The 15,007-nt window shown below is 44.0% G+C and overlaps 1 protein-coding gene and 1 long non-coding RNA gene across 2 annotated transcripts in view; one reads left to right on the top strand and one right to left on the bottom strand.

The window, feature by feature from the left end:
* Positions 1-10,027, bottom strand: part of LOC137546609 (transcription elongation factor A protein 3-like) — a 101,228-nt gene extending 91,201 nt beyond the window's left edge. The window contains exon 1 of the mRNA XM_068269270.1: positions 9,669-10,027. Within this exon, the coding sequence (XP_068125371.1) occupies positions 9,669-9,737 (69 nt within the window). The 5' untranslated portion in view covers positions 9,738-10,027. The remainder of the gene's footprint in view (positions 1-9,668) is intronic.
* The window catches only part of LOC137546610 (uncharacterized), a 59,788-nt gene continuing 54,448 nt past the window's right edge, over positions 9,668-15,007 (top strand). Inside the window, exon 1 of the long non-coding RNA XR_011026301.1 lies at positions 9,668-9,762. This is a non-coding gene — a long non-coding RNA (uncharacterized lncRNA). The remainder of the gene's footprint in view (positions 9,763-15,007) is intronic.

Below are 15,007 nucleotides of genomic sequence, written 5' to 3'. Positions count from 1 at the left end.
ACAGACGCCTACGTGTGTACCCTGACCTGCCTTTGTCTAGCAGCCCTTGGATATTGTGTACCTCTGACCTCACTTGTATGACTCTGGCCTGTATTGGGCTTTCCCTGTTTAATGTTTGGTACCGTTCTGCTTCCTGATATTACCTTCACTGACTTGGACAGCCTGACTACTCTTTTGCCTGGGATTCTGGTGGTACTTCTGCCTTCCAGGCCATAGTCACTATGGTGTGTATGCACTAAACTGCATAAAGCAGAATTATGTCTGTAAAGTCTTACACAATATGATTGGAGCGCAATGTACTGTGTATATGTATTAAATAATGCTCTACTCATCGTGGGGTAAGGCTTAACACTTTTATTGCTTTTGTTTTGAAGATCATAGCACTTTTTTCCCCAGACATTTATATCCCCCAGCCTCCATACAACAGCCTACGGACAAGAAACTGGTATGGTTGTGTAGTGCTGTCGTTTTTGAGATATACAAGTTTTTATAAAAGTCACAAGTTCACCCAGAATTACTCTGGTCACTTTCACGCTGGGCATTTTCATTGCATTGCATTACCCTGGGGTATTGAATGTTATGTCAGAGTTTTGTCCCACTTTAATGCAGTTTAGTGCATACACTACCTTATCATGTGCATTCAAGGCCTGGGTGTAACCGAGTACTAGGACAATGCTTAAAGTCATCCCTTGGCTGTGTGGGGACAAGAGATTGGACATAGGGCTGAAGTAAGGCAGGAAACCCACTAGGTCTTGCATGTGGTCTTTATTTATGTACAGGTAGTCCCCGACTTATGAACGCCTGACTTACAAACGATCCGCCGATATAAACGGCATGGATTCTGTGTGCCCATGCGAACAAGTCAAAAAAAAAATTCAAATTGGACTTGTAGTTTTTGAGAAAATCGATTGTAAAAAATTTCAAAGAGAAAATGGCTTTTAAACTTGTATAAACAGCTACAGAGGGCAGATGTGGCTCGGAGGGGGACACTGGAGGCACAGAGGGGCACAGAAGAGTTACAGGGGACAGAGATGGCACAGTGTTCTGACTTAAGAACAGATTCAGGTTAAGAACGAACCTACAGTCCCTATCTCATTCGTTAACCAGGGACTACCTGTATTTTCTGTTGTGTTTATTCAAACCTTTGTGTTTGTGTATGGCTCATCTTCTAACACTTATAGGGCTTGATTCACTAAACCGTGATAACTTAAATATCACACCTTATCAAAGATATCACACCTTATCAAAGTTAATATGCCTTATCAGAGTAGCATAGCGAGCGATACGAACCTGCAGGGGCTCAGGGCAGGACGAGTGCCATTGCCAATTAGCAGGCATAAGTTCATAGCGCTCGCTATGCTACTCTGATAAGGTGTGATATCCTTGATAAGGTGTGATATCCTTGATAAGGTGTGATATTTGAGTTATCACGGTTTAGTGAATCAAGCCCATAGTGCGGGATGCACCAAACTTCAGTAAGGCTACAATAACCAACGCATAGATTACTGTGGGTTACCACACCTTACTGAAAGCCTGAATTCATGTCTAATGTCAGCTTTTGCTCAGGCACAAGTTGGTGTGTTATAACCAACCAGTGTCTGTTTGGTATGTACTGCACAGCACAAGAGGGTTTTCATGTTGCTAAATGTGTTCTGATCTGTGAAAAGTGGCCAATAAAATAGCATGGCTCTTTCACCCTGACGCTATACCAGCCATTCTTCTGTCTGCAGGAGCTGTTGACAAACAGAAATCCTATGAGCATGGTAGCTCTCCTATTCGTCACCAGCTCTCTATGGCCATCAGTGGGGGTGGCACCTTGCAAAGAGGAACGACATGACCTCCCTCTTGATTTCTGGTAATATTTACTATGTGTACATTGCTAGAAGTCTTCAGGGTTCTTCTCCGCACCCCCTCTTTTGAGTCACCTCATTGATTGCAGTCTGGCTCCTTGGTAGTTGAGATCTGTCTTCCTCAAACTTTTCCACTTACAACATCCTAACCCCAGCCCCTATATATTATATACTGTACTATATATACTAACATTAGCGAGGCTATCCTATGCTCCAGTGTAATAATGAAGTGGTATGAAGCACACTATCTGATACGTTCCTTCATTGCAGAAATAGTTGGCATTCCTAGTACCCTAATTAGAAGATGTAAGTAATGCATGGCCAACATTACACTTCAGAAAATTCAGCTACAATCACCTTATTTCATAGAAACCAACTCAGCACTCATGTTAACTACAGTGATCTGCATAACTGCTTTATCCACCAGAAATGAAGTATATAAAACAAAGAAACACTATATAACTGTAAAAGTACATTTAATAAAGGTAATCAACCATACAGTGTACGGTACATACATAAAAAGAGACAGTTGTAGAAGTAATTGAGAGGAGTGTACAAACAATCTAACTCACACTCTACGTATACCTATTGTACGTTCTTCTCTATTCCCTGATCTGCACCGTGCCCAACTGGTACCAGTTTACAAGTATTAGTAGGAAGTTTACCATGTTTATTTTATCTTTTACAATTATAATAATTACCTTTATGCATGTGCATTTTGGGCACTATTAACTCTAAATATAGAGCAGCATGAGCAGCACTGTGGCGTAGTGGATAGCTCTCTCGCCTTGCAGCGCTGGGCCCCTGGTTCAAATCCAGGGCGCTATCTGCATGGAGTTTGTATGTTCTCCGTGTCTGCATGGGTTTCATCCAGGCACTCTGGTTTCCCCCACATTCCAAAACATACAGATAAGTTCATTGGCCTCCCCTAAATTGACCCTAGGCTACAATACATACATACTGTAGACAAATGACTATGGTAAGGATTAGATTATGAGCCCCTACCAGGGACAGTTAAGTGACAAGACAGTATACTCTGTATAGCGCTGTGGGTGATGTCAGCGGCAGTGCTATATAAATACTAAATAATAATAATAACAACTCTAAACATAGCCCTGCTTGTGGAGCCAGGTCATGACTCCAGTAGAACTAACGTTGTCTGTGAAAAGCACATCCTGTATACACATGACACATTTAACACATTTGCCCTTTATGTTGGAGAGATTTTGAAAGCCACAGATTAGATTGCAGTCACATTTCATAAGCTTATTTCTACAACTAATCAATACAGCGCTAGTCCATGTTTCACAGCATGCAGCCTGCCCTGTCATTCTCTATATTCCTCTCTATTCATATCTTACTAACTTCTTTCCTCCTCTCCATCTCAAGTTTCTGGGTGATCCTGTTTCTCTTTCTTCATGTATGTAATGATGTTCCTTTCCCACTATTCTTCCATTCACATTTACTTCCCTTAGGATGTCTCGTGCATTGATTTTCTGCTTCAGTGTTTATTCTCCTATTTCGTCTGTTAGATTCTGTCAATCCATAATGCTTTAAGCTGTACACTTCATAAACATGCAGACTAAACAGGGAGATACATTAATTTTTATTTTGTGAATTAAGCAAAAAAAAAACAAAAAAAAAACAGGTTTTATCAATGTATAATTTGATGCTAATTCAGTATAACCAGAAAAAAAGAAGTAAATTGGTTGTGCAATGTATAGTTCTGGTTGTCACGACTGACAAGCGTAACTGACAGATTTCCTCTTAAAGTGGAACTGAAAAACAATGTATTTACTTTATCTCCTATGAAAGAGCACAGCTAATGACTTACACAAAAAACAGTAATGTTTACGCATAAAATGTATTTTTTAAGAAATCAATTTTTTCCTTTATTTCTATAAATTATTCTATTACAATTACTTCAGAGGTGAGGAAAATAAACGAGCAAACAAACACTAACTTGTGAACAACCAGCACCACCTTGTGGTAAGCTAGAAAAATAACTTGTGCTAACACAGTCATAACTGAAGAATGCTTTTATTACAGTAGAAAATGTGGGTTCAAAGCCACTCAGACACACCAAGAAAGAGTCTAGAGTTTGCCTTTAAAAGGAAGTTGAGAAAGCAGAGACCTCTGTTCATTTCAATCACCTGAGCTGACCAAAATACTGTAAAGCCATAAATACCAGATATGCAGTGTTTCAAAGGGGTTCTGCAATATGTTTTTGCTCTAGACATAAGATATACACATTTTGGCAGTCTAGGTTTTCTGCAAGCCAAGGTGACCTAGATGTGACCTCTTCAAGTAGAAGCTAAATCCAAAAATAATTATCATAAACTCAGAATGAAAATGTTTCTGAACAGTTAATACAGATAAAATTCCTCATTGAGATTATAAACTGTCCATAGAGCAGTAGTGTCAAAATAACACTTTCTCAGCTTACACTTAAAAATGCTGCTAGTTACTTTGGGCGTGAGATCTTGTGACCAATAGTATACTGTTGTATAACAGTGTATGGACTAGATTAGACTGATGGAAACCCAATCATGATTTAACAATCATGTTAAAGTGGAACTTTTTAAAATGTCCCTTCATCTCCCCTACCTTTTGAGTGGAGCAGTGCTTTTCAGGACAGGAAGATTTGGGTGCAGCCGGCGCCACCATAGACTGTAATAGGAATTACATCTATAGCGGCGCTCAATGAGTAACGTTGGCGCCGTCAGAAGACGGAGCTGAGGTTGCTTTTAAAACACAATAATTCGGCCTCCATCAATAGCTGGAAGACGAATTATATAATTCCCCACCATCCATGGCGGCCTGGAGGGGGAATAGCAATTATCAGGGCCGGGACTTGTGCAGCAGCAGGATCAGCCATATCCCAGCTGTATCCTATGCCCAAGTCTTCCTGCGCCAAATTCAAATGTATGCCTTTTGAGAGGCCCAGTGATGTTTTAGGGAGGAGGAGATTCTTTTAAAGTTCTGCTGCAGCTGAGAATGTGAGGATGCCTGAAAGAAAGCTCCTACTGAGGAGAACCACAGAGAACAATCCATGTACTGTAGAAAAACTGAATAATTGGCATCGGACTGCAGGTCACCCAGTGACTGTCCTCAGAGGAACGTACAATTTAATCTCTGCTATATGTATTGTAAGTAGGACATCATTTTTCTATTAGGAGAGGGGGCTTCATTCAAAGTTTCCTCTTGATGTCCACTGTCAGTGAATTACTAACTGCTGCAAAGTTCATGTACTGTTGGCCCATGCCCCTGCTCATGACCCATCATTACCGCGCCCACTTTCCAGTGCACGGACAAGCCAATTTGTTTGCCTCCCTACTCCTGCGGTGGATCTAGCACTTGCATAGCACCTGCAAAAAAAAAAAAAAACTTGGAGCCACCCACTGTTTACAATCCACTGCCTTGTCTTCCCAGTGCACCTCCTGCCTCCTAGCTCAGTCACCCTCTGTACTATGTTCCAGCCAGGTAGTCTAGATTGCAGACTGCACCATCTTTGCCCAGATTCATTTGCATTTGCTCCAGTCAGCTCCACACTTCAGTCAGAAACATCTGATCTGCATGCTTGCTCAGGGTCTATGGCTAAATGTATTAGAGGCAGAGAAGCAGCAGGACAGCCATGCAATGTGCATAGTTTAAAAGGAAATAAATATGTCAGCCTCCATATCCCTCTCACCTCAGGTGTGCTGTCAAGTATAAAAGACAGAGCCTGTCATATCATGCCCTGTCTTGACGCAGGATTAGGGTTACGTTTTGCTTTTGTTCAATAACCAGTATAATGCAGATGTTACATGTATGCATCAAGAAATATTTCTGGGCCTCAGGGAAGGTTGTCATAGACTGTAATGGTAAATATATGCAATGTGTAACCACACCCAATTTAGTTATGGCCACACCCACTTTTAGTTGCCTGTTAGGGGCCCACAATTGGTACTTTGCACAGGGGCCCACTGCTGGCTGTGTTCGCCACTGAGATCACCTATAATCTACATCTCAAAATTATGTTAAAATCACTTGTAAACAGGTGTCAAAAGTACATTAAAGAGGATCTGTAACGTCAAAACGTCCCCTGGGGGGTACTCACCTCGGGTGGGGGAAGCCTCCGGATCCTAATTCCCACGCCGTCCTCCATCCCTCAGGGGTCTTGCTGCAGCCCTCCGTGAAAGATGACGTCAATATTTACCTTCCCGGCTCCTGCGCAGGCGCTCTGACGGCTGTCGGCTCCGAAGTAGGCGGAAATACCCGATCGCCGTCGGGTCTGCTCTGCTGCGCAGGCGCAAGTTTCTGGCGCCTGCGCAGTAGAGCGGACCCGACTGAGATCGGGTATTTCCGTGTAGTTCGGAGCCGAAAGCAGCCACAGCGCCCCCGCTGGAGCCAGCAAAGGTAAATATTGAATTTACAGTCGGGTCTGTCGCCGGCTGTTCGGAGGGCTGCAGCGAGACCCCCGTGGGACAGAGGATGGCGTGGGAAGCCTCATTAGGATCCGGAGGCTTCCCCCACCCGAGGTGAGTACCCCCCAGGGGATGTTTTTGAGGTTACAGAGTCTCTTTAAGTTTTGTTCAGAACTGGAAAGAGGCAATGTTTAGGCTCAACCTTGACGATATTACCTTACTTGCTAACAAAGCAGGTGGTATAGAAAAAAACATTATGAAAGTTAATCTAAGCTTGGGCAACCACTCATTCTTATAGGACATTCTTATAAAAGACTATATTTTTCAATCATGCAAACAAATTATAAACAAAGTAGAAAAGGAGTGGAAGACGTCACTGATATACAGTGGGATGCGAAAGTTTGGGCAACCTGGTTAATTGTTGTGAATTTCCTGTATAAATTGTTTTTACGATAAAAAAAATGTCAGTTAAACATATCGTATAGGAGCCACACACAGTGATATTTGAGAAGTGAAATGAAGTTTATTGGATTTACAGAAAGTGTGCAATAATTGTTTAAACAAAATTACGCAGGTGCATAAATAAATGAAATCAATATTTAGCAGATCCTCCTTTTGCAGAAATTACAGCCTCTAAACGCTTCCTGTACGTTCCAATGAGAGTCTGGATTCTGGTTAAAGGTATTTTGGACTATTCCTCTTTACAAAACATCTCTAGTTCATTCAGGTTTGATGGCTTCCAAGCATGGACAGCTCTCTTTAACTCACACCACAGATTTTCAATTATATTCAGGTCTGGGGACTGAGATGGCCATTTTTAGAACGTTGTACTTGTTCCTCTGCATGAATACCTTAGTGGATTTTCAGCACTGTTTAGGGTCATTGTCTTGTTGAAAGATTCATCCCTGGCACAGCTTCAGCTTTGTCATTTATTCCTGGACATTGGTCTCCAGAATCTGCTGATACTCAGTGGAATCCATGCGTCCCTCAACTTTGACAAGATTCCCAGTCCCTGCACTGGCCACACAGCCCTACAGCATGATGGAACCACCACCATATTTTACTGTAGGTAGCAGGTGTTTATCTTGGAATGCTGTGTTCTTTTTCCTCCATACATAATGCCCCTTGTTATGCCCAAATAAGTCAATTTTAGTTTCATCAATCCACAGCACCTTATTCCAAAATGAAGCTGGCTTGTCCAAATGTGCTCTAGCATACCTCAAGCGGCTCTGTTTGTGCTGTGGGCGGAGAAAAGGCTTCCTCTGCATCTTGCATACAGTATCTGTTTGTGTAAAGTGCGCCGAATGGTTGAACGATGCATAGTGACTCCATCTGCAGCAAGATGATGTTGTAGGTCTTTGGTGCTGGTCTGTGGGTTGACTCTGACTGTTCTCACCATTTGTTACTGCTGTTTATCCAAGATTTTTCTTGGTCTGCCACTTCGAGCCTTAACTTGAACTGCGCCTGTGGTCTTCCATTTCATCAAAATGTTCCTAACTGTGGAAACAGACAGCTGAAATTTCTGAGACAGCTTTCTGTATCCTTCCCCTAAACCATGATGGTGAACAATCTTTGTCTTCAGGTCATTTGAGAGTTGTTTTGAGACCCCCATGTTGCTACTCTTCAAAGAAAATTAAAAGAGGAGAGAAACTTACAATTGACCCCCTTAAATACTCTTTCTCATAAATGGATTCACATGTGTATGTAGTTCAGGGGGTCACTGAGCTTACCAAGCCAATTTGAGTTCCAATAATTAGTTTTAAAGGTTTTGGAATCATTGAAATGACAACAGTGCCCACATTTATGCACCGGCCTAATTTTGTTTAAACAATTGTTGCACACTTTCTGTAAATCCAATAAACTTCATTTCACTTCTCAAATATCACTGTATGTGTCTCCTATATGATATATTTAACTGACATTTTTTTATCATAACAACCAACGATTTATACAGGAAAATCATGACGATTAACACGGTTGCCCAAACTTTTGCATTCCACTGTACCTAAAGAGATTATTTTATGTAACACCCTGGAGTAAGGTTTTAAGATGTTCAAGTAAGAAAAGGGTGAAGATATAAGAACAAGCTGACACAACTTTCAGGGGAACACAGACATTTCTGACTCATACAGTCATACAGAGAAACAGCGGTGTAGCTAAGGAGCTATGGGCCCCCATGTGAGTTTTACATTGGGCCCCCCAAGCACTCTATACATACCAATTGATATGGCGCACCAAAACCGGCCAAGGACAACCGCATTGTCAGAAGTGCAAGAAGGGGATTGGGTACAGCTTGTTAATGATTAATAAAATTCAAATCATCAACACAAGTGATCATTACAAACACAGGACCAATAAAGAGCTAATACTGCAGTTGAGGGAGGGACCTACGGGGACACTCTAGTTCAAGGGCCAAGACTTCTGCAACTCCTATTGTTACGCCACTGTAGAGAAACTATGCACAAGCAACATTTGCAGGTGACATTTATTAGCATGCATGTAAATAGGGAAGCCGCAAACTGAAGGTCATAGTCTGTGGTGATCTGCTAGGTAACAGTTCACAGTCTTTCACACTTGTGGAAAACCCACTCCAGGGTCACAGAAGCCATCCACTTTTAATGAGGTTTAGTTTTAAGGAACAGGCTCCAAGGTCAGGCAAGCAGGCCAAAAATTAAATATTTTCTGTGTCACTCAATCCACAGGCCCTAAGGTCTCAGGAACCAGGTGACTGTGCCTCTCTATTCATTAATCACACCTTTTCTTGGCCACCTTCTGGAAGTTTCCTACTTTCAAAATGGACTCCAATGTTAGACTCCAACAGAAGAGTGTTGTTGCTGGAGGACACTTCAATGCTTCACATCACAATCAGGTCAAGTTTAGCAACCTGCTACCAAGGCCTTCTGTTGATATGCACCTCAGAATGCTCCCACTTCCATACACATGACTCATGCTCCTCCCACAGAGCTCCACTAAGCCAATCACAACCTAGAATAGAACCTCACGGTCCTTTATGTTGCTGCCCAAAATTACACTTTACTGTCTCTAACCTCTGCTTCCTCTTCCCTTCACCACTGCAATGACAATATGCTCTGAATTGATAAAATCCAGAAAATAAATCGGACTGTTATCCACAACTTCTGACCGGGTTTGAATTTTCTATGTTTCATTACAGTGAAAGGATGAAACACCAAGAGTCGTTATTTGCTACATTAAACATAATCACATTTCCATAATACATTTTTTTTTTTAAATGTGACCCATAGTTGCATTGTTCCCTGCAGACTTGTCCAGCTAATATCACAACCTGCCTGCCAACATGGCACATAATACACATAAAGAACTCCATCATAGTTACATAATTACTGGTGAGCTCAGCCTACTTCTCTAACAGAGCAGCATGCCCTTCACTCACCATGCTGTCTTCACTGATTCTCTTCTCCAACCGTCGCCCAATTTTCAGCAGTTCCTCTTCAGACTCCATGCAGTCAGCTGAATAAGTATAACAGGTAACAGCAGAAATACTCCTGTGTACACAAGTTTTGGTTTTCTTTCGCAAGTTGAGTGGGTGTGTCTATGCAGGTACACAATTTACATTTATGTGTATAATGCAGTGTATTGCTCTAGTAATTTGATACTGCTTTTCATCTAAGGAGGGTAAGTTTGCATGTAGTAATTTCTATTTCTGCATGCCACTTTAGTGGTTTGTATACACTTGTAGTTTGTTTAGAGTGTCAGTGCGTGAGTATATACCAGTCCTAAGTTCTACAAACGTTTCTGTTGCTTGGTGTTAGTGAGGAGGTGTGTCCCAAATTATAAATAGCCCCAAGGTCTTCAAACTGGGCACGGAAAGCGGAGGGGAGGGGGTAGTGACAGCTGGACATATGGCACACACAGCCCTAAACACAGCACAAAATCATTTGCTATATGGGACATGTTTAACAACATGCACTGTGTTGGGCAGCAACACACTCTTACACCTGTTAGGAGATGAAGTATTACATTAGTAAAATATATATATATATATATATATAATGAAAAGGCTACCAGTTAATTCACAACTATCACTGAGGTCATACACCATTAATAATGCATTTAAACCTTGAATAAATTACTATTACCAATGCAATCATAAAGGATGGATCACTTATAGGACAGTCAGGGAGCTGAGGATAATGCATGTGACCCACATTGTGTATTACAGCTAGAATCAGCATTATTAAAGATGCTGGCGCTGTATAAATATCATAATTCACCTGCACAAAGCAATACCTCACTGTACTGCATGCAAGCATCATAACTTACACTTAGACTGGAGATAAACACAATTCAGCCATTTTCCACTATGGGAGGATCCCATGTCTATAGTACCTGCAGACACCCAAAGCCAAAATATCTTGGAGTAAAGAACAAGGGAACATTTTGGAGATGATTGGCCAATGGCTATTGTTTCACCAAGATATGCTGATGTTGGATGTGTCTGTGTGTGCTTTACCCTTCTGTTTCCATACAATTAATATGAATACATTAAACAATAATAATAACAATAATATTTATATAGCGCTTTTCTCCCTGAGGACTCAAAGCGCTGTGACCCTGCATTATGCAGTCTCAAAGGCTAGGGAAAAGAGGTGAGTTTTTAGCCTTTTTTAAAGCTGTCCAGAGAGGGAGCCTCTCGTACTGACTGTGGAAGCGAGTTCCATAGAGTAGGGGCTGCATAGGAAAAGGCCCGAGCACCAAATGTTAAGTGTATCCTGGGAATAATCAGCTTCATCTTGTTGGCAGAGAGGAGGGTGCGTGGAGGGACATAAAGTTCCAATAGATCCGCTATGTATTTGGGTCCCATGTGGTGTAGAGCCTTGAATGTCAGCAGGCAGATCTTAAAATTGATTCTCCATTTTACTGGCAACCAGTGAAGAGTTTGCAGTACTGGGGTGATGTGTGAGCTGCGGGGGGCATTGGCTAGGAGTCTGGCTGCAGCATTCTGTACTAGCTGTAAGGGGCGCAGAACCTTTTCTGTGGATCCGATAAACAGGGCGTTGCAGTAGTCTAGGGAGGAGGGTACAAATGCATGAACCAGGGCAGGTAGGTCTTCAGCTGGGATAAGGTGTTTGATTTTCGCTATATTTCTTAGATGGAAGAAGGAAGACTTGACGACAGATGATATCTGCTGTTTGAGTTTTAGATTCCCATCCAGGATCACCCCAAGGTTTCGCACAGAGTCTTTATACTGTACAGTATCTCCCCCAATTGCTAGTTTGAGGTGGTGAGCGTTTAGAACTTTATCCATCATGTGTGGACCACCTACCACCAACTAGTGTTGGGCGAACACCTAGATGTTCGGGTTCGCGAACGTTTGCCGAACATCGCCGCGATGTTCAGGTGTTCGCGCCAAACTCCAAACATAATGGAAGTCAATGGGGACCCGAACTTTCGTGCTTTGTAAAGCTTCCTTACATGCTACATACCCCAAATTAGCAGGGTATGTGCACCTTGGGAGTGGGTACAAGAGGAAAAAAAAATATTTGAAAAAGAGCTTATAGTTTTTGAGAAAATTGATTGTAAAGTTTCAAAGGAAAAACTGTCTTTTAAATGTGGAAAATGTCATGTTTCTTTGCACAGGTAACATGCTTTTTTTCGCCATGCAGTCATAAATGTAATACAGAGAAGAGGTTCCACGAAAAGGGACCGGTAACGCTAACCCAGCACCAGCAGCAGCACACGTGATGGAACAGGAGGAGGTGCAGGAGGAGAAGGCCACGCTTTGAGACACAACAACCCAGGCCTTGCATGAGGACAAGAAGCGTGCAGATAGCATGCTTTGTACCGCCATGCAGTCATAAATGTAATAAAGATAAGTGGTTCAATAAACAGGGACCACGCGGCAACGCTAACCCAGCTGCAGCAGACGTGATGGAACAGGAGGAGGCGCAGGAGGAGAAGGCCACGCTTTGTGAGACACAACAACCCAGGCCTTGCATGAGGACAAGAAGTGTGCGGATAGCATGCTTTGTACCGCCATGCAGTCATAAATGCAGGGGCCCCAACCGTCCCGTTTTCGCCGGGACCGTCACAGGTTGGGGGAGGGGTCCCGCTGTCCCGGGATAGCCCCCCTTGTGTCCCGGCAGGCAGCAGCTCCTCTCCAGCGGAGGAAAAAAGAAGGATCGAGGCGCCAGCCACGGCTGTGGTGTGCGGTATGCGGGCCAAGCTTGTCTCCCCTCCCTCCGAATGTGCCCCCCAGTGTCCCCCTGTATGGCGAGATACGAGCGCAGCAGAGCGGCAGTCTTACCATCTTCCTCGCGTACTGGCATCTCGTCTTCCAACTACTTCCTGTGACGTCACAGGAAGCGGAGAAGACGAGATGCTCATATGCGAAGAGGAATGGTAAGACTGCCGCTCTGCTGTGCTCGTATCTCGCCATACAGGGGGACACTGGGGGGCACATTCGGAGGGAGGGGGGACAAGCTTGGCCCGCATCCCGCACACCACAGCCGCGGCTGGCGCCTCGATCCTTCTTTTTACCTGGGCACCCTCACCCTTCTCCCCACCATTCATATATATATATATATATATATATATATATATATATATATATATATATATACATTTTTGACTAGGGCGTGGTCGGGGGCGTGGTCGGGGGCGTGGTCGGGGGCGTGGCTTAAGTGTCCCGGTTTCTCATCTCAAAAAGTTGGGAGGTATGATAAATGTAATAAAGATAAGTGGTTCAATAAACAGGGACCACGCGGCAACGCTAACCCAGCAGCAGCAGACGTGATGGAACAGGAGGAGGCGCAGGAGGAGAAGGCCACGCTTTGTGAGACACAACAACCCAGGCCTTGCATGAGGACAAGAAGCGTGCGGATAGCATGCTTTGTACTGCCATGCAGTCATAAATGTAATAAAGATAAGTGGTTCAATAAACAGGGATCACGCGGCAACGCTAACCCAGCAGCAGCAGACGTGATGGAACAGGAGGAGGCGCAGGAGGAGAAGGCCACGCTTTGTGAGACACAACAACCCAGGCCTTGCATGAGGACAAGAAGCGTGCGGATAGCATGCTTTGTACCGCCATGCAGTCATAAATGTAATAAAGATAAGAGGTTCCATAAACAGGGACCGGCAACGCTAACCAGCAGCAGCAGCAGCAGCAGCACACGTGATGGAACAGGAGCAGGCGCAGGAGGAGAAGGCCATGCTTTTTGAGACACAACAACCCAGGCCTTGCATGAGGACAAAAAGCGTGCGGATATAGCAGCAATGCTTTTTGCCGCCATGCAGTCATAAATGTAATACAGATGAGAGGTTCAATAAACAGGGACCGGAAACGCTACACCATCCCAGATGTTCATTGGTCATGTTACTTGGTTGAGGTCCTGGAGTGTTGCGTAGTCATTTCCAATCCAGGATTGATTCATTTTAATTTGAGTCAGACGGTCTGCATTTTCTGTGGAGAGGCGGATACGCCGATCTGTGACGATGCCTCCGGCAGCACTGAAACAGCGTTCCGACATAACGCTGGCTGCCGGGCAAGCCAGCACCTCTATTGCGTACATTACCAGTTCGTGCCAGGTGTCTAGCTTCGATACCCAATAGTTGAAGGGTGCAGATGGATTGTTCGACACAGCTACGTCATCTGACATGTAGTCCTTGACCATCTTCTCCAGGCGATCGGTGTTGGAGGTGGATCTGCACGCTTGCTGTTCAGTGGGCTGCTGCTGCATGGGTGTCAGAATATTTTCCCACTCCAAGGACACTGCCGATACCATTCCCTTTTGGGCACTAGCTGCGGCTTGCGTTGTTTGCTGCCCTCCTGGTCGCCCTGGGTTTGCGGAAGTCAGTCTGTCGGCGTACAACTGGCTAGAGGAGGGGGAGGATGTCAATCTCCTCTCTAAAGTCTCCACAAGGGCCTGCTGGTATTCTTCCATTTTGACCTGTCTGACTCTTTCTTCAAGCAGTTTTGGAACATTGTGTTTGTACCGTGGATCCAGAAGGGTATAAACCCAGTAATTGGTGTTGTCCAGAATGCGCACAATGCGTGGGTCACGTTCAATGCAGTCTAGCATGAATTGAGCCATGTGTGCCAGAGTCCTACCAGAATCCTCATCATCCTCTTGTGAGCGTTGTGATAGTTGTTAGATAGAGCTTGAGGAAGGACAGGGATTGTCCGAAAGCTTGCATGTATCATTTCCAAATCTAGCTCCAATAAAGAGCTTGTGTGCTGCAGACCCACGCTTTTTTGTTGTGATAGTTGTTGTGATGCATCATAGTCGTCACCTTCCTCCTGGTCTGCTTCTGCTGACCATTCGCGCTGAATTGTGGAAGTCCAACGTGCACCGCTCTGGCCCTCGTCAGTGGTGGCATGAAATTCCTGCTCCAACTCCAGCTGTTCCTCCTCCTCTTCTTCGTCATAGCTGCTGGGGCCAGCGTTCCCTGAGGCGGATGGCCTGATGTTGGTACCATCACGCTGATCGTTTTCTCCTTCAGATTCCCCCAGTTGCATCATGACAGCTGTTTCCTTGATTTTCAACATTGACCTCTTCAGTAAACACAGCAGTGGTATGGTAATGCTGACTGAAGAGTTGTCACTGCTCACAAGCAACGTGGATTGCTCAAAATTTTGGAGGACTTGGCAGAGGTCCAACATGTTGGCCCAATCGGATCCACAGAAGCTTGGCAGCTGTCCGGATGCGCCTCGGTACTGCGCCGTCATGTACTGGACCACTGCACTCTTCTGCTCACAAAAGCGGGCTA

This window comes from Hyperolius riggenbachi, chromosome 2, assembly GCF_040937935.1.
Source record: "Hyperolius riggenbachi isolate aHypRig1 chromosome 2, aHypRig1.pri, whole genome shotgun sequence".
NCBI lineage: Eukaryota > Metazoa > Chordata > Amphibia > Anura > Hyperoliidae > Hyperolius > Hyperolius riggenbachi.
Note: the sequence above shows the minus strand (reverse complement) of the source record. Positions and strands in the feature narration are given on the sequence as shown.